The 25,363-nt window shown below is 45.0% G+C and overlaps 1 protein-coding gene across 1 annotated transcript in view; it reads left to right on the top strand.

Annotated features, from left to right (window-relative positions):
• The first annotated feature begins 7,490 nt into the window (after positions 1–7,490).
• Positions 7,491–25,363, top strand: part of LOC311122104 (uncharacterized protein) — a 65,014-nt gene continuing 47,141 nt past the window's right edge. The window contains 13 exon segments of the mRNA XM_084196513.1: positions 7,491–7,548; positions 9,551–9,610; positions 12,649–13,106; positions 13,360–13,526; positions 13,706–15,255; positions 15,257–15,507; positions 15,591–15,764; positions 16,010–16,183; positions 18,143–18,316; positions 18,396–18,569; positions 19,021–19,194; positions 19,654–19,700; positions 19,837–20,389. Coding sequence (XP_084052639.1) covers positions 12,676–13,106; positions 13,360–13,526; positions 13,706–15,255; positions 15,257–15,507; positions 15,591–15,764; positions 16,010–16,183; positions 18,143–18,316; positions 18,396–18,569; positions 19,021–19,194; positions 19,654–19,700; positions 19,837–20,389 — 3,869 coding nt within the window. The 5' untranslated portion in view covers positions 7,491–7,548; positions 9,551–9,610; positions 12,649–12,675.

Here is a 25,363-nt window from a genome sequence, read left to right as displayed (position 1 = left end):
AATAAAATCATTAAATACAAAAATGTAATTGTAGTTTTACTAGATAGAATCTTAACTTATAGGCTGAATACTTGTATTAAGTGTATGAAGACTTTACATGAACCTATGGGTGTTGAATCCTCCCACTGTGTTGAAACAGGAAGTCAATTTATAATGAAGTAGAGGAACGGGTCTACCTCTTATTGTAGATCAATGATGATAGTGATTTTTTTTTATACTGAAATTCGTAACATTTAATTAGGAAATGTTAGCAGACTTAGAATGTTGTTTAACAATATGAAAAAAGCAATAAAGTCCATCGCCTTTATAGCACAAATAATATTATTGCATCGACATTTGTTAACAGCATTAAAAGTAATGATTACTAGATAGTTGTGAGATTGATCAATATAAATGTTAGCTTGAGAGTGTTCAGCCCCATGACCACGATCAGTGCCAAGTGGTGGAATAAGGGAACTGCTTGTCAAGCGTAGAACGGGGAAAATATACTGTATGTTGAAAATGTGTTTTATTGTGAGAGTAATAATGACATTATTTTATTTATTTTATTGTATTGACATTGTGAATTCATGCAACGTCTTGACAGGTTAAATATAATTGACCACATCGGTGCATTTGTAACGATAATAATCCATATAAAGTACAGTCATTTGTTAAATTAGAGGTACGTGTGAAAGTGAAACTATTGTGTAAATCCTATAAAAGACTGAGATAATGGAAATCCAATGAGAGATGGCTGATCTGCTCTGTTGGAAGATCTGGCACCGCTGCATTTCACAGAGAGCACGTTTTTAGAGACAGGTGGGACTTTTTAGCAGAAAGTACAGATTGGCTCATCAGATATCCTTTCCCAAAACCAATCTTATAGGATCTTTGCGAGGATTTAAGACCTACTTTAGAAAGGCAAACCCATGCCATTCGGGTGCGCGTCAAAGTGTTATCCATCCTCGGGTTTTTGGCAACGGACACTTTTCAGCCGGAGCTTGATGATCGGCCAGCGGCGGCATCTCACATCCCTCGAAGAGTCAATGTTTTGGATGCAATCATCAGCAAAAGGTACTGTAACGAGTTCAACTAATGAATGGTAGCCAATCCTAACTTGTTGTAGGCCTATAGGATATTTCTCGAGTACAGGCTTTATTCTGCAATAACAGGAATTATATGCCTATTTCTAATTATTTTAGAATGGATTTTCACCAACGGCAAATGATTGCATCTTGTTATTAACCTTTTTATTGTTATAAATAAGCGTGTCCATCATATCCCACATTTACACTAAATACTAATCTACTTGCCTTCCTGCAATGCAATACTTCAACCACTAGAAACTGTGAATACGCATGGTCTAAAGTTAGCGGGAAGGTGAGTCTGTCTGTCTGTCTGTCTGTCTGTCTGTCTGTCTGTCTGTCTGTCTGTCTGTCTGTCTGTCTGTCTGTCTGTCTGTCTTCTGTCTGTGTGTCTTCACATATTTCTATATTTCTTAATTCCATTCTTCTACTTTTAGATTCGTGTGTATTGTTGTGTATTGTTAGATACTACTACACTGTTGGAGCTAGGAACCCAAGCATTTCACTACACCCACAATAACATCTGCTTAATATATTTATGCGACCAATACAATTTAATTTGATTTAAATGGCCCCTGGGTGTGAGAATTCATTATTGAAAAATATATAGAGAATTGTTGGTAAACCAATACATAGTCAGGGTTGGGGTCAATTTCATTTAAGTTCCAGTCAATTCAGGAAGTAGACTGACATTCTAATTCCAATTCTCCTCAATGCTTTTCAATGAAGACAATTTGGATTTGGAAATTGGTTTACTTTCTGACTAGACTGGAATTCAAATGGAAGTGACTCCAACCAAGTGACTCCAACCAGCACCCACCCGTAGTCTGCGCTCCAGCAGGTATATCTCACTGGTCATTCCCAAAGCCAACACCTCCTTTGGCCGCCATTCCTTCCAGTTCTCTGCTGCCAATGACTGGAACGAATTGCAAAAATCTCTGAAGCTGGAGACTCTTATCTCCCTCACTAACTTTAAGCATCAGTTGTCAGAGCACCTTACCGATCACTGCACCTGTACACAGCCCATCTGAAATTAGCCCACCCAACTACCTCATCCCTATATTGTTATTTATTTTGCTCTTTTGCACCCCAGTATCTCTATTTGCACATAATCTCTTGCACATCTAGCATTCCAGTGTTAATACTATTGTAATTGTTTTGCACTATAGCCTATTTATTGCCTTACCTCCATAACTTTCTACATTTGCACACACTGTATATATATTTTCTGTTGTATTTTTGACTTTATGTTTTTTACCCCATATGTAACTCTGTGTTGTTGTTTTTATCGCACTGCTTTGCTTTGTCTTGGCCAGGTCGCAGTTGTAAATGAGAACTTGTTCTCAACTGGCTTACCTGGTTAAATAAAGGTGAAATAAAAATAAATAAAAATGTACATAGTCACTATGAAAATATAGACCTTAATGATATTTTTTGTAAAAGTGAAATATTGTGTTTTTTATCCTGTAGTGTTTTAATCTCTCTGTGTGTGTCTGTGTTTGTGCATATGCTTTAGTGTGTGTGTGTGTGTGTGAGAGAGAGAGAGAATTGGTGAGATAATGAATAAATAATGACTTAATTTGTATCACATTACTCTAGGTCAGTGTATTCCAACCTCTCCTCTGGGATCCCTAAGGATCACATTACTCTAGGTCAGTGTATTCCAACCTCTCCTCTGGGATCCCTAAGGATCACATTAGTTGTTTTTGCCCTAGAAGTAACACACTTGATTCAACTAATGAACTAATTATCATCAAGCCTTTGATTAGTAGAATCAGATGTGTTAGAGCTAGGGCAAAAACATGTATTTAGTATTTATTAAAATGTTTATCTACCTGCCCAGGGACTAGGCTCCCGAGTGGCTCAGTGGTCTAAGGCACTGCATTGCAGCTGTGCCACTAGAGATCCTGGTTCGAATCCAGGCTCTGTCGTAGCTGGCCGCGATCGGGAGACCCATGGGGCGGCGCACAAGTCGTCCAGGGTATGGGAGGGAATGGCCGGCAGGGATGTAGCTCGGTTGGTAGAGCATGGCGTTTGCAATGCCAGGGTTGTGGGTTCATTTCCCACGGGGGGTATGTATGTATGAAAAATAATAATGTATGTATCGTATCTGAAGATTATGCCTTTGTTAAATGGTTTGGAGGAACAAAGAATGTTGTTTTATGATCTTAGTTTAAATGTAGCGTTGGGAGGGTGATGCCCCAGGGGAGACTGGTGATTGGCCAGAAGAGGGAGTAGCCCCTCCCTTTGCATTGTTTATAAATAGGGGTTAAACGATGAGACGGCAGAACGGCCATAGCAATCTGGGAGCCGTTCTCCGGACATCGCGAGTCTGTATCTATGCTGTAAAATCGTGATTTTAATAAAAGCCTCTAACACGATGCAGCATAGCGAACTCTTTTGTTCATCAGCAATAATGGCCACCATTCATCATATACGACATATGCACTAACTGTAAGTCGCTCTGGATAAATCAAATCAAATCAAATCAAATTTTATTGGTCACATGCGCCGAATACAACAGGTGCAGACATTACAGTGAAATGCTTACTTACAGCCCTTAACCAACAGTGCATTTATTTTAAACAGAAAAAGTAAGAATAAAACAACAAAAAAGTGTTGAGAAAAAAAGAGCAGAAGTAAAAATAAAGTGACAGTAGGGAGGCTATATATACAATAGAATAAAGTGACAGTAGGGAGGCTATATATACAGGGGGGTACCGTTGCATAGTCAATGTGCGGGGGCACCGGCTAGTTGAGGTAGTTGAGGTAATATGTACATGTGGGTAGAGTTAAAGTGACTATGCATAAATACTTAACAGAGTAGCAGCAGCGTAAAAAGTATGGGGTGGGGGGGCAGTGCAAATAGTCCGGGTAGCCATGATTAGCTGTTCAGGAGTCTTATGGCTTGGGGGTAGAAGCTGTTGAGAAGTCTTTTGGACCTAGACTTGGCACTCCGGTACCGCTTGCCGTGCGGTAGCAGAGAGAACAGTCTATGACTAGGGTGACTGGAGTCTTTGACAATTTTGAGGGCCTTCCTCTGACACCGCCTGGTATAGAGGTCCTGGATGGCAGGGAGCTTTGCCCCTGTGATGTACTGGGCCGTACGCACTACCCTCTGTAGTGCCTTGCGGTCAGAGGCCAAGCAGTTGCCATACCAGGCGGTGATGCAACCAATCCTCTGCTAAAATGTAAAATGGACTACAGTTGAAAACTAACTAGCTGGCTAAATCTGGCACATTCACAGAAATGTTGATTGATATGCAGTATCACTTTCAATAAATGAAATTAAAAGGAATGGAATGTATTTATGTGTGAGTGTGTTTCGGTCGATCTGTGTGTGTGAATGTGTCTTTGATAAGAGTGATTTATTCAATGTAACTTCACATTATAAATAGTCCATTTTAAAATTCATATGCTATACATTATAATACTTTTTTGGGGGGGTTTGCAGAATCATTGTATATCATTGGTTACCCATCCTATCATGTTACCACACAGATATGACCGTCTAGCGTCCTTCTGCCAAACCTGGGTGTTGTCACAGGGCCCTCTCTTGGTAACACCTGCAAAACATCACTAAATCAAATCCTGAAATAAAAATCCACTTTTACTAGATAAAATATGAATTTATGGGCTGAATACTTGCATTAAGTTTATGAAGACTTTACATTACATACATACATACTATAAACCTATACGTGGTGAACCCGCCCACTGTGTTGAAATAGGAAGTACATTTATAAGGAAATAGAGAAAGAAATGGACACTATCGGTCGAAGAAAAATGCTTCTGAGGTTTGCAGCGTTCTTTTACAATTTTATGTAGAAAAGTGTTTTGTAAAAGTTAGGCCATCGCAGAGAGAGGTGATTTAGGGGGTAAGACATCCGCAGAATTGTTAACTTATTCAAATACTGATTTCAACGTTCAATATGGATCATTTTAGGCTTACTTACATTGTCTCTGGATCATATTGATTAGCCTAGTCAATATGAATCAATGTTATATTATAGGCTACAGGGCTATGAGGTAGGGTATGGGCGATTGACTGCACATGATCGTGATATTAGCTTTGCGCTCTTTCAATTACTGGTGTAATGAATACTCGGACAGAGTGGTAAGATCCAATCGCAGAATAGCGATGCTTTATTAGAGTACAGACAAGGGAATAGCTTAATCGTGGTCGGGCGGGCTGGGGTCAAAACCGGGCCAGGCATAGACAGGCAGAGGTACCAATGGAGCGGGCTTAGTCGTGGTCGGGGGAACAGGCACAGGATCAGAGAACGGTAATCACTGGGGTAGACAAGCAGAGGATTAAGCAATTCGGGGAGTCAAACAACAAGGCACAGGTCGGATACACGGGTAATCAAAAACAACAAACTACAAAATGGTACAAAACAGTCCATACTACATTCAATGATGTCAACTAGAGTTGATTTATTCCTCTACTACTCTCTATTGTTGATGTCCTTTTATATTTTACATTCTCTCTCTCTCTCTCTCTCTCTCTCTCTCTGTCTCTCTCTCTCTCTCTCTCTCTCTCTCTCTCTCTCTCTCTCTCTCTCTCTCTCTCTCTCTCTCTCTCTCTCTCTCTCTCTCTCTCTCTCTCTCTCTCTCTCTCTCTCTCTCTCTCTCTCTCTCTCTCTCTCTCTCTCTCTCTCTCTCTCTCTCTCTCTCTCTCTCTCTCTCTCTCTCTCTGAACAAAAGGCTAGTCACAATGGAACAATACCTCGCGCCGACTGAGCTTCTGAGCACACCTTATATCCTACACTCTAATTACTGACAGGTGTGCTCAGAACTCAGGTGAACCAGATCGAGTCTGATGACTCCCCCTCTCTGTAGATCGGGGAAGTGTCAGACTCTGTCTAGACCCTGCCAACCCTATTATAGGCTACAGGGCTATGAGGTAGGGTATGGGCGATTGACTGCACATGATCGTGATATTAGCTTTGCGCTCTTTCAATTACTGGAGAAAGACGTGTATCAGGTAAACTAGTTTCTATGAAAAAACAGTCTCGTCAATTCGGCCAAGTAAAAGTGACGTGCACCAATGGGCATTGAAACGTTTTTTTATTTTTCCCGAGTTCCAAGTCAACTTCAGTGCGGTCAAAAACAACTTTAAACTCTCCGACTTTCGACTTCAGTGCGGTCAAAAAACAACTGGAAACTCTCCGACTTTCGACTTCAGTGCCGTCAAAACAACAACTTGGAACTCAGGAAGAAAAAAAAACGTTTCAATGCCCATTGCTGCACGTCACTTTCACTTGGCCTAATTGACTAGATGGACTTTTTTTTCAAAGAAACGAGTTTACCTGATACACCGCTTTCTCCAGTAATTGAAAGAGCGCAAAGATAATAATCATGATCATGTGCAGTGAGGAAAGAAAGGGAAACATAATGGAATGATGCTAAATGTAAGCTACAAATGGAAGAAAACGAACACTAAAGTGACAGTTATAAATGTATGTGGGTTTTACTGACGGTGGCTCTCGATAGTGGCTGATATTTAACATGATACAACTTGTAAAATAAACGGAGAAAAGCCTGGGCATAGCCTATAATTAAAACATTCCGAAGCTCATACATCAACTCGGCAGGTTCAGTCCTACAGAAGCCTAAAGCTTGGGTGTCCAAATTGCATCCACGCCTATTATGAGGTCACACCAGTAGAGGTGCGTGAGTAAAATCACTGGGGAAGACAGAAAAATACAATACAATCTATGTGTTGTAATGTTTGTTTTGCTCTATAACCTGTTAATTCATATGCCTTGTGACCCTGATATAGGCTTTAGGCCTAAAGGTCGAGACAATAAGAAGACACAGTGGCAGAATAAATTCAACCACACGTTTGTTTTTATCACAAAACCAGAGAGCAACTTCTGTCCGGTTAAGTCCACAAAGCATATTCTATGTAACAGACAGTTACATGACCTACGTCATGGTCAAGCAAGTTAATGTTTCCGATCACTAAACAACTATTGATTTAGAACCACAGAGAGTTACCGCAAGTTGTAAATGCAGTGTAGTCACCTCTGTTAAGGTGTGTGTGTGTGTGTGTGTGTGTGTGTGTGTGTGTGTGTGTGTGTGTGTGTGTGTGTGTGTGTGTGTGTGTGTGTGTCTGTGTGTGTGTGTGTGTGTGTGTTAGAGAGAGAGACAGATCCTATGTCAATAAGCTCTAAGGTCCTATGTTACTACACAGTGTATAGAGTACGTACTCTCAAATGACACGCCTTTCCCTATATAGTGCACTACTTTTGATATTGCACTATGCTCAATCTCCACCTCTCCTCCCTCTCTCCACCCCTCCTTCTCTCCACCTCTCCTCCCTCACTCCACCTCTCCCTCTCTCCCCCCACCTCTCCCTCTCTCCTCCCTCCCTCCCTCTACCTCTCCCCTCCCTCCACCTCATGTCCCAACATAGGTAGTATAAGGAAGTAGAGGAAGAAATTGACTTCACAGGTAGAAGACAAAAACATCGGAGGTTTGTAGCTTTCTTTTACAATTTAATGTAGAAAAGTGTTCTGGAGAAGTTAGGCTATCATAGAGAGACAGATGATTTAGGGGTAAGACATCTACAGAAATGTAAAGTTAATACAATACTGATATCAACTTTCAAGAATGATAATTTTACTGTACATTGGTGTTGATTCATATTGCTTAGCCTAATCAATATGATCCAATGTGATGTGATGTTATAGGCTACAGGGCTATGAGGTAGGGTATTATTGGTAAAGGCGATTGACATCACATTATCGTGATTATTATCCACATGTCGAAACTGCGTTAGAAAGACGTGCATCAGAATTATGTAAAGCTGTCACTAAAGAAAATAGTCTGTTTCGACAAGTCAGTCAAGTAAAAATGACGTGCAACAATAGACATAGAAACTATTTAAATGTTGGGATAATTCAAAGTTCAAGTTGAAAATGCTTTCTGGTGACACCGATCAGAAAGGCTGTGGTCCGTTTTGCTCAGTGCTGTACGCTTCATATAACTTGGCCAGCTCACTGTTGCGTAATGTTCCGCATCGTTGTCGGCACACCTGAATACAAGCCCGGGTGCAACGGACGAGATAAACTGTTGGCACCTCATGTGAAGTCAAGCAGTGCATGGGTGTATTCACTAAGGGCACTATTCCAACTTATGAAATTACGCCTTTCCTACGCACTGCTCATAGATTCTATTCAGAAATATTGGAAGTTGGAAAAAAAGTGTACAATAGGGGTTGAATAGGGGGGTCCTATACATTTACCCTAATTCTCACTAATCATGGAACTGTATGAAACCGGTTCAGTCGTCGTGAACCGTGAACCAGGCTACAGGTTTAACCTGCTACGTGTGGTCTGAGTTCCATAATGATTCAAACAGGCTACATGTCCTAAATTCTTGCACAACGTTAGCCTAATGCTAACGACCCTCAGGAACAACTGACGTGACAGAGGAAAGAAAGGGAAACAGAATGGAATGATGCTAAATGTAAGCTACAAATGGAAGAAAACGAACACTAAAGTGACAGTTATAAATGTATGTGGGTTTTACTGACGGTGGTTCTCGATAGTGGCTGATATTTAACATGATACAAATGGTAAAATAAACGGAGAAAAGCCTGGGCACAGCCTATAATTAAAACATTCCGAAGCTCATACATCAACTCGGCAGGTTCAGTCCTACAGAAGCCTAAAGCTTGGGTGTCCAAATTGCATCCACGCCTATTATGAGGTCACACCAGTAGAGGTGCGTGAGTAAAATCACTGGGGAAGACAGAAAAATACAATACAATCTATGTGTTGTAATAATGTTTTTGCTCTATAACCTGTTAATTCATATGCCTTGCGACCCTGATATAGGCTTTAGGCCTAAAGGTCGAGACAATAAGAAGACACAGTGGGAGAATAAATTAAACCACACCTTTGTTTTTATCACAAAACCAGAGAGCAACTTCTGTCCGGTTAAGTCCACAAAGCATATTCTATGTAACAGACAGTTACATGACCTACGTCATGGTCAAGCAAGTTAATGTTTCCGATCACTAAACAACTATTGATTTAGAACCACAGAGAGTTACCGCAAGTTGTAAATGCAGTGTAGTCACCTCTGTTAAGGTGTGTGTGTGTGTGTGTGTGTGTGTGTCTGTGTGTGTGTGTGTGTGTGTGTGTGTGTGTGTGTGTGTGTTAGAGAGAGAGACAGATCTTATGTCAATAAGCTCTAAGGTCCTATGTTACTACACAGTGTATAGAGTACGTACTCTCAAATGACACCCTTTTCCCTATATAGTGCACTACTTTTGATATTGCATTATGCTCAATCTCCACCTCTCCTCCCTCCCTCCACCCCCTTCCCTCCCTCCCTCCCTCCCTCCCTCCACCCTCACCCTCACCCTCACTCCACCTCTCCCTCTCTCCCCCCACCTCTCCCTCTCTCCTCCCTCCCTCCCTCTCGCCATCTCTCCCTCTCCCCTCCCTCCACCTCATATCCCATAATAGGTAGTATCAGGAAGTAGAGGAAGAAATGGACCTTACAGGTAGAAGACAAAAACATCGGAGGTTTGTAGCTTTCTTTAACAATTTAATGTAGAAAAGTGTTCTGGAGAAGTTAGGCTATCATAGAGAGACAGATGATTTAGGGGTAAGACATCTACAGAAATGTAAAGTTAATACAATACTGATTTCAACTTTCAAGAATGATAATTTTACTGTACATTGGTGTTGATTCATATTGCTTAGCCTAATCAATCCAATGTGATGTGATGTTATAGGCTACAGGGCTATGAGGTAGGGTATTATTGGTAAAGGCGATTGACATCACATTATCGTGATTATTATCCACATGTCGAAACTGCGTTAGAAAGACGTGCATCAGAATTATGTAAAGCTGTCACTAAAGAAAATAGTCTGTTTCGACAAGTCAGTCAAGTAAACTGACGTGCAAAAATAGCATAGAAACTATTTAAATGTTGGGATAAATCAAAGTTCAAGTTGAAAATGCTTTCTGGCTACACCGATCAGAAAGGCTGTGATCCGTTTTGCTCAGTGCTGTACGCTTCATATAACTTGGCCAGCGCACTGTTGCGTAATGTTCCGCATCGTTGTCGGCACACCTGAATACAAGCCCGGGTGCAACGGACGAGATAAACTGTTGGCACCTCATGTGAAGTCAAGCAGTGCATGGGTGTATTCACTAAGGGCACTATTCCAACTTATGAAATGACGCCTTTCCTACGCACTGCTCATAGTTTCTATTCAGACTTGACCTTATTAAGTTGCACAACGGGTTTTGCAGGCGTGGTTCCCTTGCGACTGCTGAATAAATGTATTTCAACCGCTGAAAACACTCCCACTTGCTTGGTAGATTTAAAAATACTCAGATTTTGTAGATTATTTAGGCACATTTTAGGGTTAGGAAAGTATGTATGAATCATTCAAAAAAATTGGTTTGGAGAACCTTTACACACTAAATATATGGATGAATAAAAAATACAGTGGTTTGATTCATCCTGAAAGTTGTCATATTCAAGTTCAATCCATGAAATATTGGAAGGTGGAAAAAAGTGTACAATAGGGGTTGAATAGGGGGGTCCTATACATTTACCCTAATTCTCACTAATCATGGAACTGTATGAAACCGGTTCAGTCGTCGTGAACCGTGAAGCAGGCTACAGGTTTAACCTGCTACGTGTGGTCTGAGTTCCATAATGATTCAAACAGGCTACATGTCCTAAATTCTTGCACAACGTTAGCCTAATGCTAACGACCCTCAGGAACAACTGACGTGACAGAGGAAAGAAAGGGAATCAGAATGGAATGATGCTAAATGGAAGCTACAAATTGAAGAAAACGAACACTAAAGTGACAGTTATAAATGTATGTGGGTTTTCCTGACGGTGGTTCTCGATAGTGGCTGATATTTAACATGATACAACTTGTAAAATAAACGGAGAAAAGCCCGGGCACAGCCTATAATTAAAACATTCCGAAGCTCATACATCAACTCGGCAGGTTCAGTCCTACAGAAGCCTAAAGCTTGGGGGTCCAAATTGCATCCACGCCTATTATGAGGTCACACCAGTAGAGGTGCGTGCGTAAAATCAATGGGGAAGACAGAAAAATACAATACAATCTATGTATTGTAATATTTGTTTTGCTCTATAACCTGTTAATTCATATGCCTTGTGACCCCGATATAGGCTTTAGGCCTAAAGGTCGAGACAATAAGAAGACACAGTGGGAGAATAAATTCAACCACACCTTTGTTTTTATCACAAAACCAGAGAGCAACTTCTGTCCGGTTAAGTCCACAATGCATATTCTATGTAACAGACAGTTACATGACCTACGTCATGGTCAAGCAAGTTAATGGTTCCGACATTTTCGGACCACTAAACAACTATTGATTTAGAACCACAGAGAGTTACAGCAAGTTGCAAAGAATGGTTCATGGTCCTGATTTATGTGTCCGTGCAAGTATGAAAAAACATGTTGACTCACCCTACTTGTAGAGAAACGCCAATGACATCCTCCTCTCTTTCATGTTGACAAAATGATCTATCACTCTGTCATACAGTACACGGTCTATCACTCTGTCATACAGTACACGGTCTATCACTCTGTCATACAGTACACGGTCTATCACTCTGTCATACAGTACACAGTCTATCACTCTGTCATACAGTACACGGTCTATCACTCTGTCATACAGTACACGGTCTATCACTCTGTCATACAGTAAACGGTCTATCACTCTGTCATACAGTACACGGTCTATCACTCTGTCATACAGTACACGGTCTATCACTCTGTCATACAGTACACGGTCTATCACTCTGTCATACAGTACACGGTCTATCACTCTGTCATACAGTACACGGTCTATCACTCTGTCATACAGTACACGGTCTATCACTCTGTCATACAGTACACGGTCTATCACTCTGTCATACAGTACACGGTCTATCACTCTGTCATACAGTACACGGTCTATCACTCTGTCATACAGTACACGGTCTATCACTCTGTCATACAGTACACTGTCTATCACTCTGTCTATCACTAGGCCAAATGCTCACAGGCTTCCCTTGTCTTCAATGCTACGGGCAACAATGTCATACTCGTTTGGACCAGACAGCATCAGATAGATGGCCTACACATAGAGAGACAGAGGGGCGCTGTTTAGCTCGCTCGGATGCTTTCTCCTGTGAGATACATTCAGCCTCTTGCCAATTAAAGGACAATTATGAAGCAAAGAGAGACGAAAGATACATTATAGCCTGGCTTCCTTTGGTATAGAATAAATACCTGTCAGCTATTTTAACTGTATGTAATGTCTACTTGGTAAATGTTTATAATGTCTGTCAATCTAAGCTGTAACGTCTTTTTAGTTGTGTTTACCCGAGGTAGACTAGCTGTTGTTATGGCGTCAGCTAATGGGGATCCAAGTCAAATCAAATCAAATTAACTGTGCATGTTTAAATGCAACATGAAGTCTCTGTTTGAACTTTGACCACAGACAGTAAAAGTGTTGTCATTGTTAATGGTTCTTCAACAATGTTCAGAAATATTGACTGTTCTGTTATTTCTTATTGTAGCTGAGTGAGCTGTGACTTACATCTAAAATGAGTCTCTCTGGGGAGAGAGAGGAGGGGACCACTGCCTCTAAAATGAGTCTCTCTGGGGAGAGAGAGGAGGGGACCACTGCCTCTAAAATGTGTCTCTCTGGGGAGAGAGAGGAGGGGACCACTGCCTCTAAAATGAGTCTCTCTGGGGAGAGAGAGGAGGGGACCACTGCCTCTAAAATTAGTCTCTCTGGGGAGAGAGAGGAGGGGACCACTGCCTCTAAAATTAGTCTCTCTGGGGAGAGAGAGGAGGGGACCACTGCCTCTAAAATGAGTCTCTCTGGGGAGAGAGAGGAGGGGACCACTGCCTCTAAAATGAGTCTCTCTGGGGAGAGAGAGGAGGGGACCACTGCCTCTAAAATGAGTCTCTCTGGGGAGAGAGAGGAGGGGACCACTGCCTCTAAAACGACTCAAGACACCAGTTCTAAGAGGTAAGAGATTACATGTAAAATATACAGTTCTCTTAAAGATATAAAACTAAAGGGAAAAGTTTTCCCAAATTACATCAAATGTAGTTCTACATCATTAATTTAAAAGTCCCCAAACCGATTTACCAATTGCAGACTGTAGCTTTATAAAGAAACATCAGGACTTCTAGAAGTTAAATTATACAGTTGTTGAAATGATGTAGATGAGGTACTGATGATATATTGATGAGGTGATCTGCCTCCCTGTTTTGTTCAGTGTCCAGAAGCCCAGAGCAGAGTCACCTGCCCCCAGCCTGCTATCAATGAAGAGTGATCAGCCACCTGCTTTCAGCCAGGAACCATTACCAGATGACAATAAGGAAGTGGAGAGTTTGGACAGTGAGGATGCATTAAAGATCACACACAACCTTCTGGACAGAAGAAGTAAGACTGTGTTTCATACAATATTACAAAGAACGGGACAAAGGCCCCTCTAACACACACACGCACACACACACACACACACACACACACACACACACACACACACACACACACACACACACACACACACACACACACACACAAACTTATGAGTCCCAACTCTCATTGTTTTCCTACAGGTCAAACTCTTCTGACAGTCCAACAAGACATTAAGGCTAAACTGAAACACAAGTATCAACACATATCTGAAGGAATTGGACACCATGGAAACCAAAGTCTGTTAAAGGACATCTACACAGAGCTCTACATCACAGAGGGTGGAAGTGGAGGGGTCAATAATGAACATGAGGTGAGACAGATAGAGATGGCATCCAAGAAACAAACCACACAAGAGACACCAATCAAATGCAACGACATCTTCAAGCCTTTACCTGGACAAGAGAAACCTATCAGAACTGTGCTGACAAAGGGAATCGCTGGCATTGGAAAAACAGTCTCTGTGCAGAAGGTCATCCTTGACTGGGCAGAGGGAAAAGCAAATCAGGACGTTCATTTCATGTTTCCTCTTCCTTTCCGTGATCTGAACCTGAAAAAGGACCAATACAGTCTGATGCAACTTCTTTCCCACTACTTCTCAGAGCTGAAAGAGATTGACAACATTGAAGATGGTGAAACCAAAACTGTTTTCATTTTTGATGGTCTGGATGAGTGTCGACTTCCTCTAGACTTCAAAAACAATGAGAGGTGCTGTGATGTCACGAAGCCAACCTCGGTGGACATGCTGCTGACAAACCTCATCAAGGGGAATCTGCTTCCCTCTGCTCTTCTCTGGATAACCTCACGGCCTGCAGCAGCCAATCAGATCCCTCCTGAGTGTGTTGACCAGGTGACAGAGGTACGAGGGTTCAATGATCCACAGAAGGAGGAGTACTTCAGGAAGAAAATCACAGATCAGAATCTGGCCAATGAAATCATCACCCACATAAAAACATCAAGGAGCCTCCACATCATGTGCCACATGCCAGTCTTCTGTTGGATATCAGCCACTGTCCTTGAGATGATGCTGAAAGAGGCAGAGAAGGATGAAGTCCCCAAAACTCTGACCCAGATGTTCACACACTTCACGCTCATCCAAATCATTGTGAAGAACAAGAAGTACAACAAAGCCACAGAGACAAACCCAAAGGAACTGTCTCAGTCAGACAAAGAGATGATCCTGAAACTGGCAAAGCTGGCTTTCCAACAGCTGCAGAAGGGCAACCTGATCTTCTATGAGGAGGACCTGAGAGAGTGTGGCCTTGATGTCACAGAGGCATCAGAGTACTCAGCATTGTGTACAGAGATCTTTAAAGAAGAATCTGGGCTGAACCAAGACAAGGTCTACAGCTTTGTGCATCTGAGTATTCAGGAGTTTCTAGCAGCAGTGCATGCTTCAGAATCATGTCTGGACAAGAAGGAAAATGTTTTTTCCACCACTAGTGAGGATGAAGAGGAGGAGTCAATCCAGTTGTTTGACTTACACAGGAGAGCAGTGGACCAGGCCTTGAAGAGTGATAATGGACACCTGGACCTGTTCCTCCGCTTCCTTCTGGGTCTCTCACTGGAGTCCAATCAGAATCTGTTGCGAGGCCTTCTGACACAGACAGGAAGTACAACACAGAGCAATGAGGAAACAGTTGAGAGAACAGTCAGGTACCTTTTAGACAAGATCAAAAGGGAATCCTCACCATAAAAGGATCATCAACTTGTTCCACTGTCTGAATGAACTTGGTGCCAACTCTCTAGTTGAAGACATGCAAACCTCCCTGCGATCAGGAACTCTTTCAGAAACAGACCTAGAACCTCAACAATGTTCAGCCCTGGCCTACCTGTTACTGATGTCAGAGGAGGTGCTGGAGGAGTTTGACCTGAAGACATACACCACATTAGGGACAGGTTATCAGAGGTTGCTGCCGGTAGTGAAAACCTGCAAGAGAGCACTGTAAGTTCTGCTATTGAGTTGATGTATACAGTATCATTATTCTGAAGGATTTGTATATCTAACAGATGATCTCCTCTCTCCAGACTGGCTGGCTGTGAACTCACATATGAATCCTGTGAGACTCTGGCTTCAGCTCTGCAGACACCAAACTCCCCCCTGAGAGAACTGGACCTCAGCTACAATGACCTGGGAGACAGAGGAGTGGAGCTGCTCTGTGTTGGACTAACCAGTGCACTCTGCAACATACAGACACTAGTGTGAGTTAACTTTATTCAGTATGAGTTATTATGTGTATGTTTTAAACATTATTTGAACGTCTTGGTAAATATGCAGAAACATACATAAAATGTGATAAATATATAAAACTAAGGTTAAATGTCTTGAGTGAGTTAGTATGTTTTTAACATTGGTTAATCATGTGTCCTGTTATTGTCTTAATGCATCTCATTATTCTTAAAGCTTTGCATATTTAACAGTATATCACTATATCTCCTCTCTCTAGACTAGCTGACTGTGACCTCACATATGAATCCTGTGAGACTCTGGCTTCAGCTCTGCAGACACCAAACTCCCCCCTGAGAGAACTGGACCTCAGCTACAATGACCTGGGAGACAGAGGAGTGGAGCTGCTCTGTGTTGGACTAACCAGTCCACTCTGCAACATACAGACACTAGTGTGAGTTAAATATCTTCAGTATCCACTGTGTGTGTTTATATATTATGTATGTACTGTATACTGAACAAGAATATAAATGCAACATGCAACAATTTGAAAAGTTTTACTGAGTTACAGTTCATATGAGGAAATCAGTCAATTGAAATAAATTCATTAGGCCCTAATCTATGGATTTCACATAAATGGGAATACAGATATGCATCTGTTGGTCACAGATACCTTAAAAAAAAAAGTATGGGTGTGTATCAGAAAACCAGTCCGTATATGGTGTGACCACCATTTGCCTCATGCAGCGCGACACATCTCCTTCACATAGAGTTGATCAGGCTGTTGATTGTGGCCTGTGGAATGTTGTCCCACTCCTCTTCAATGGCTGTGCGAAGTTGCTGGAAACTGCCGGGAACTGGAAGACGCTGTCGTACACGTCGATCCAGAGCATCCCAAACATGCATGTCTGGTGAGTATGCAGTCCATGGAAGAACTGGGACATTTTCAGCTTCCAGGAATTGTGTACAGATCCTTGCGACATGGGGCCGTGCATTATCATGCTGAAACATGAGGTGATGGCGGCGGATGTATGGAAAGACAATGGGCCTCAGGATCTCGTCACGGTATCTCTGTGCATTCAAATTGCCATCGATAAAATGCGATTGTGTTCATTGTCCGTAGCTTATGCCTGCCCATACCATAACCCCACCGCCACCATGGGGCACTCTGTTCACAACGTTGAAATCAGCAAACCGCTTGCCCACACAATGCCATCACGACGCCATACACGCTTTCTGCCATCTTCCCGGTACAGTTGAAACCGGGATTAATCCGTGAAGAGCACACTTCTCCAGTGTGCCAGTGGCCATCGAAGGTGAGCATTTGCCCACAGAAGTTGGTTACGACAGCGAACTGCAGTCAGGTCAAGACCCTGGTGAGGATGTGGTCCTCTGTAGCTCAGCTGGTAGAGCACGGCGCTTGTAACGCCAAGGTAGTGGGTTCGATCCCCGGGACCACCCATACACAAAAATGTATGACTGTAAGTCGCTTTGGATAAAAGCGTCTGCTAAATGGCATATTATTATTATTATTATTATTATGATGAGTACGCAGATGAGCATCCCTGAGACGGTTTCTGACAGTTTGTGCAGAAATTATTCGGTTGTGAAAACCCACAGTTAAATCAGCTGTCCTAGTGGCTTGTCTCAGACCATCCTGCAGGTGAAGAAGCCGGATGTGGAGGTCCTGGACTGGCGTGGTTACATGTGGTCTGCAGTTGTGAGGCCGGTTGGATGTACTGCCAAATTCTCTAAAACGATGTTGGAGGCGGTTTATGGTAGAGAAATTAACATTCAATTATCTGGCAACAGCTCTGGTGGACATTCCTGCAGTCATCATGCCAATTGCACGCTCCCTCAAAACTTGACACATCTGTGGCATTGTGTTGTGTGACAAAACTGCACATTTTAGAGTGGCCTTTTATTGTCCCCAGCACAAGGTGCACCTGTGTAATGATCATGCAGTTTAATCAGCTTCTTGATATACCACACCTGTCAGGTGAATGGATTATTTTAACAAAATGGATTATCTTAACAAAGGAGAAATGCTCACTAACAGGGATCTAAACAAATGTATGCACAACATTTGAGAGAAATAAGCTTTTGTGCGTATGGAACATATCTGGGATCTTTTATTTCAGCTCATGAAACGTGGAACCAACACTTTACATGTTGGGTTTATATTTCTGTTCAGTATAGTTAGTATGTGTATGTTTTTAACATTATTTTAACATTTTTGGGACATATCCAGAAACATACATAACATATATAAAACTAAGGTAAATATCTTGAGTGAGTTAGTATGTTTTTAACATTGGTTAATCATGTGTCCTTCTGTTATTATCTTAATGCATCTCATTATTCTTAAAGCTTTGCATATTTAACAGTGTATCAACATATCTCCTCTATCCAGACTGGCTGGCTGTAAACTCACATATGAATCCTGTGAGACTCTGGCTTCAGCTCTGCAGACACCAAACTCCCCCCTGAGAGAACTGGACCTCAGCTACAATGACCTGGGAGACAGAGGAGTGGAGCTGCTCTGTGTTGGACTAACCAGTGCACTCAGCAACATACAGACACTAGTGTGAGTTACCTTTCTACAGTATGAGTTATTATGTGGATGTTTTAAACATTTGTTAATCATGTGCTCTTCTGCCCTCTAGTCTAGGTCAGTGTGGTCTGACAGAGGGTTGCTGTTCAGATCTGGCCTCAGTCCTGAGTTCACCCAACTCACAACTGAAACAACTGGAGCTGAGAGACAATGACCTGCAGGACTCAGGAGTTACACTGCTGTCTGCTGGACTGGAGGATCCAGACTGTAAACTACACACACTGGGGTAAGTACAGCTGTTTTAGTCAGGTCGGTATTGAGCTGAATTACACTGCCCTCTGCTGGACTGGAGGATCCAGACTGTAAACTACACACAATGGGGTATATACAGCTGTTTTAGTCAGGTCGGTATTGAGCTGAATTACACTGCCCTCTACTGGACTGGAGGATCCAGACTGTAAACTACACACAATGGGGTATGTACAGCTGTTTCAGTCAGGTCGGTACTGAGCTGAGTTACACTGCCCTCTGCTGGACTGGAGGATCCAGACTGTAAACTACACACACTGGGGTATGTACAGCTGTTTCAGTCAGGTCGGTACTGAGCTTAGTAAAACAAATACTCTGAACATCTGATGTTTCATCACAATATTTGTGTCATAGACAAATATATGGGTGTCCTACAAGATGATTGACACCAGTCCACCAACCTAGACAGCTGTTGTGTCTCTCTGTAGGCTGTCTGGCTGTCTGGTCACAGAGGAGGGCTGTGCTGCTCTGTCTTCAGCTCTGAGGTCAAACCCCTCCCACCTGAAAGAGCTGGACCTGAGCTACAATCACCCAGGATACTCTGCAGGGGGACTGCTTTCAGCTGCTCTGGTGGATCCCACAGATAAACTGATGAAGCTGAAGTAAGTCAGAATAGATGTCCTAATAGTGTGAGCAGTGGTTGTGTCCTATGAAGTGTAGTAGGTCCAGTAACATGAGGACATGATGGTAGAATACAGGGGACGTTTACCCAGCAGGCTTAGCACTCCAACACAGCATACATCATCACCACATGAATACTCTTCTTCTGCATCTCTGATATCCTGTTGGAATTGTACTCTGTTCTGTATGCAGTAGGTAGGTTAGAATACCTGTATGTCTCTAGTAATTAATTGTACTCTGTTCTGTATGCAGTATGTAGGATAGAATACCTGTATGTATCTAGTAATGAATTGTATTCTGTTCTGTATGCATTAGGTAGGTTAGAATACCTGTATTTCTCTAGTAATGAACATGGATAGTGCACCAGAACACAACAATATGGTTTAAATGTTGACTGCTTCATTAGGTCTTTGTCAGTCAATAACCTGTTTCTCCTACAGTGTGGATCATGGTGGAGAGTTCAGGCTGAAACCAGGGCTGAGGAAATGTAAGTCTCTTCAATCCTAATTAACTACATATTCAGAACTACAGTAACATAGTAACTAATCAATACTTGTTCTCTACCTACAAAACCACATTTTATATGAAGATGTGGTTTGATTAAACTCTCCTTTTGTCTACAGATGCCTGTCATCTCACCCTGGACCCAAATACAGCAAACCCAGTCCTGATACTGTCTGAGGGGAACAGGAAGGTGACATGGGTGGTGGAGAAGCAGCATTATGAAGACCATCCAGACAGATTTGACCGTCAACCCCAAGTTCTCTGCAGAGAAGGCTTATCTGGATCTCGTTATTACTGGGAGGTGGAGAGGGATGGTGGCGAGGCTGACATTGGTGTCGTGTACAAAGGAATGAAGAGGAAGGGAGAGGAGATTGACAGTTGTATTGGATATAATAGGAAGTCCTGGGGTTTATTCTGCTATGGCAGTGGATATAACTTTCACCATCCTGGATTCAACAGATCCATCTCTGGTCCTGTTTCAAACAGAGTTGGAGTGTATCTGGACTGGCCAGCTGGTACTTTGTCCTTCTATAGCGTGTCCTCCTCTGGTACACTGACACACCTTTACACAGAACACACCACATTCACTGAACCCCTCTATCCTGGGTTTGGGTTTGTGGTTTATTCCTCCTCAGTGACCCTGTGTCAGATAGATGACCAACACATTCAAAGGTGAGTCATAGTAATGTTTTATCATGCGTTTTCCTCTGGAATCATTCCTACAATTAGATTAGTATTGGTGTGTTTTAATGTGTTCTGTTGGACCTACAGACAGTTAGATTAGTAGTAGTGGTGTGTTTTAATGTGTTCTGTTGGACCTACAGACAGTTAGATTAGTAGTAGTGGTGTGTTTTAATGTGTTCTTGTCAAGGTTTGCTGTAGGTGGGTGTAGTGGTGGAATCAAGCGCAGGACACCGAAGTAAATAGTCCAAAAGACTTTAGTTGAAAATACCAACAAGGCAAACAGGAAAACTTGCCCGAAGGCGAAACGACGCACGTAGGCGACCAAAAGAAAGGCGCACGACAACAGGTGCGTAAAATGCTCCAGCGCAGTGGAGTAAAAATCTCAACCGAGCGAAATAGTCAAAAGACCAGCAAACACGACAGTACACGAAACAATCACCCACAACACTAAACACACACAACGAGAAACTTATAGGACACTAATTACACAAAACGCTAACAGGTGTGGCAAACAACAGACAAAAGCAAATGAACGTAGAAACATTCAACGGTGGCAGCTAGTATTCCGGAGACGACGAACGCCGAAGCCTGCCCGAGCAAGGACGAGAGGCAGCCTCGGCCGAAACCGTGACAGTACCCCCCCCTTGACGCGCGGCTCCAGACGTGCGCCGACTCCGGCCTCGGGGACGACCAGGAGGACGCGGAGCAGGGCGCGTCGGGTGCCCACGATGGAATTCCGTCAGGAGAGACGGGTCCAAAATGTCTCTCCTCGGCACCCAGCACCGTTCCTCCGGACCGTACCCCTCCCACTCCACCAAATACTGGAGACCCCACATCCGACGTCTCGAATCCAAGATGGATCTCACGGAGTACGCCGGTGCCCCCTCGATGTCCAATGGGGGCTGAGGAGTCTCCCTGATCTCACTTTCCTGGAGTGGGCCAGCTACCACCGGCCTGAGAAGAGACACATGGAACGAGGGGTTAATACTTTTATATTCAACAGGTAGTTGTAATTTGTAACACACCTCGTTCAACATTCTCAGGACTTTAAATGGCCCTACAAACCACCGACCCAGTTTCCGACAGGGCAGGCGGAGGGGCAGGTTTCTGGTAGAGAGCCAGACTCGATCACCAGGTGCGTACACCGGTCCCTCACTGCGGTGGAGATCGGTGCTCGCCTTATGACGTCGGAGGGCCCGCTGCAGGTGGACGTGTGCAGCGTTCCATGTCTCCTCCGAGCGCCGCGCCCACTCATCCACCGCAGGAGCCTCGATCTGGCTCTGCTACCAAGGTGCCAGAACCGGCTGGTAACCTAGGACACATTGAAAAGGGGTTAGGTTAGTGGAGGAATGGCGTAGGGAATTCTGGGCCATCTCGGCCCAGGGAACGTACCTTGCCCAATCCTCCGGCCGGTCCTGGCAGTATGTTCTAAGTAACCTACCCACATCCTGGTTTACGCGTTCCACCTGCCCATTACTCTCCTGGTGGTAACCCAAGGTGAGGCTCACCGAGACCCCCAACCGCTCCATAAAGGCTCTCCAGACCCTGGAGGTAAATTGGGGACCCCGATCAGACACAATATCCTCGGGTACCCCATAGTGCCGGAACACATGGGTGAATAGTGCCTCGGCAGTTTGCAGGGCGGTAGGAAGGCCCGGCATGGGGAGCAAACGACAGGCCTTAGAAAACCGGTCCACAACGACCAGTATAGCCGGTATTCCCCTGTGAAGGAGGAAGGTCAGTAAGGAAATCCACCGAGAGGTGGGACCATGGTCGTTGTGGAACGGGCAGGGGTAGTAACTTACCCCTAGGCAGATGTCTAGGCGCCTTACACTGGGCGCACACCGAGCAGGAGGAAACATAAACCCTCACATCCCTTGCCAACGTGGGCCACCAGTACTTGGCACTAAGACAGTGCACTGTCCGGCCGATACCAGGGTGTCCAGAGGAGGGTGACGTGTGAGCCCAATAGATCAATCGATCCCGAACCTCGAGCGGAACGTACTTCCGACCCTCCGGGCATTGCGGTGGACTAGGGTCGGTGCGTACCGCCCGCTCGAGCTCAGCATCGACCTCCCACACTACCGGTGCCACCAGACACGACTCCGGCAGTATGGGAGTGGGCTCCACGGACCTCTCCTCCGTGTCATACCGCCGAGACAGCGCATCTGCCTTACCGTTCTGTGACCCAGGGATGTACGTGATCTTAAATGTAAACCGGGTCAAGAACATATTCCATCTTGCCTGGCGAGGGTTCAGCCTCCTCGCTGCCCGGATGTACTCCAGGTTACGGTGGTCCGTCAAAATGAGGAAAGGGTTTTGAGCCCCCTCAAGCCAGTGCCTCCACACCTTTAGGGCCTGTACCACGGCTAACAGCTCCCTGTCCCCTACGTCATAGTTTCGCTCCGCCGGACTGAGCTTCTTTGAAAAGAAAGCACAGGGGCGGAGTTTAGGTGGCGCGCCTGATCGTTGTGAAAGCACGGCTCCTATACCGGCCTCAGACCCGTCCACCTCTACCTGAAATGGCAAAGAGGGATCCGGATGCGCCAGCACAGGAGCCGAGGTAAACAGGTCCTTCAGCCTCCCAAATGCCCTGTCCGCCTCGGCAGACCACTGCAGACGCACCGGACCCCCCTTCAAAAGAGACGTGATGGGAGCTGCCACCTGTCCAAAACCCCGGATAAACCTCCGGTAGTAATTCGCAAACCCCAAAAACTGCTGCACCTCCTTCACAGTGGTTGGTGTTTGCCAATTACGCACGGCTGACACCCGGTCTACCTCCATCTTCACCCCTGACGCAGACAACTGATACCCCAAAAAGGAGACCGACTCCTGGAAAAACAGACACTTCTCTGCCTTAACATACAGGTCGTGCTCTATCAGCCTCCGCAGCACTCTGCGCACCAGGGCCACATGCTCGACACGGGTAGGTGAGTACACGAGGATGTCATCTATGTACACAACCACCCCCTGCCCCTGCATGTCCCTGAAGATCTCATCCACGAATGATTGGAAAACTGACGGAGCGTTCATCAACCCGTATGGTATGACAAGATACTCGTAATGGCCCGAGGTGGTACTAAAGGCTGTCTTCCATTCATCGCCCTCCCTGATGCGCACCAAATTGTACGCGCTCCTGAGATCTAATTTAGTGAAGAAACGTGCCCCATGCAATGACTCAGTCATGGTCGCAATCAGCGGGAGTGGATAACTATACTTCACCGTAATCTGATTGAGACCACGATAATCGATGCACGGGCGTAAACCACCATCCTTTTTCTTCACAAAAAAGTAACTCGAGGACGCAGGGGAAGTGGAAGGCCGTATGTATCCTTGTCTCAGAGATTCTTCTATGTACGTCTCCATAGCTTTTTTCTCCTCCTGAGACAGAGGATACACATGGCTCCGTGGGAGCGCAGCTCCTGCCTGGAGGTCTATCGCACAATCTCCCTGCCTATGGGGAGGCAACTGCGTCGCCCTCGACTTACTGAACACTATAGCCAAATCCCCATACTCAGGGGGAACGTGCAGTGCGGGCACCTGGTTTGGACTCTCCACCGAGGTAGCCCCTATGGAAACACCTAAACATCGACCCACACACTGGGCAGACCACTCCATCAGAGCCCTCTCCTGCCACGAAATCGATGGGTTATGGGTACTCAACCAGGGCATGCCCAGCACCACCGGATACGCAGGCGAGTCGATCAGAAATAGCTGGATCATCTCCTGATGACCCCCCTGCGCACACATCCTAAGTGGCGCAGTGACCTCCCTGATCAAGCCCGCACCCAACGGACGGCTATCTAAGGCATGAACGGGGAAAGGGACATCAACAGGAAGAAGGGGAATCCCTAAGGCTAAACAAAACTTCTTATCAACAAAGTTCCCAGCCGCGCCTGAATCTACTAGCGCCTTATGCTGGGAATGAGGTGCTACCTGTGGAAAACGCACAGGTATACAGAAATGTGCAACAGAGGGCTCTGGGTGAGTGGGGCGCCTACTCACCTGGAAGGAATCCCCAGTGCGGGACCTGTCGTTCTCTCCCCTAGGAGGCCATCCCCAGCACCTGGCCGCGGTGTGTCCTCCCCGACCACAGTTGGTGCAGGCGATGGACCCCCTCGTAGACCGACCCCTCCTCTCTCTAGCGCCAGCGCCCCCGAGCTCCATGGGGCACGGCTCGGAGGCGCTGGAGGGTGAAATGGACGGACCCCCCTCGGAACGTCCGCGGGTAGCTAGCAGGTTATCCAGCCTGATGGACATGTCGACCAACTGGTCGAACGATAGGCTGATGTCCCTACAGGCCAGCTCCCTACGGACGTCCTCGCGCAGACTACATCTGTAGAGATCGATGAGAGCCCGCTCATTCCACCCTGCATCCGCCGCTAGAGTACGGAATTCGAGGGCGAACTCCTGAGCACTCCTCCTCCCTTGCCGGAGGAAGACCAGACGCTCCCCCGCCGCTTTCCCCTCCGGGGGATGGTCAAACACCGCCCTGAAGCGGCGGGAGAACTCGTCGTACGTGATGGTATTCGCGTCGATCCTCCTCCACTCTGCGTTGGCCCATTCCAACGCCTTCCCGGAAAGGCAGGAGATCAGGGCGGACACGCTCTCATGTCCCGAGGGCGCCGGGTGCACGGTGGCCAGGTAAAGCTCCACCTGGAGAAGGAATCCCTGACACCCGGCCGCGGTCCCATCGTAGGCCCTCGGGAGTGAGAGTCGCACTCCTTTGGGTTCCGGAGCTGGAATGGGCTGACCTGCCGATGGTGCTGGCAGAGATGATGGCGGTGGAGGAGTCCCCCAGCTTCGGATGGTGGTGATCACCTCCTGCAGTGCAGTCCCCATCTGCAGGATCTGGTCACTCTGTTCGCGAACCCGGTCCTCCAGCGTCGCTGATGTTGCTGCGGCTCCTGCTGATTCCATTTTGCAGGTGGGTGATTCTGTCAAGGTTTGCTGTAGGTGGGT

This window comes from Coregonus lavaretus, assembly GCF_964263955.1.
Source record: "Coregonus lavaretus genome assembly, contig: HAP1_SCAFFOLD_1504, whole genome shotgun sequence".
Taxonomy (NCBI): domain Eukaryota; kingdom Metazoa; phylum Chordata; class Actinopteri; order Salmoniformes; family Salmonidae; genus Coregonus; species Coregonus lavaretus.
The sequence above is the reverse complement of the archived record's forward strand: the minus strand, read 5'-3'. Positions and strand labels throughout refer to the sequence as shown.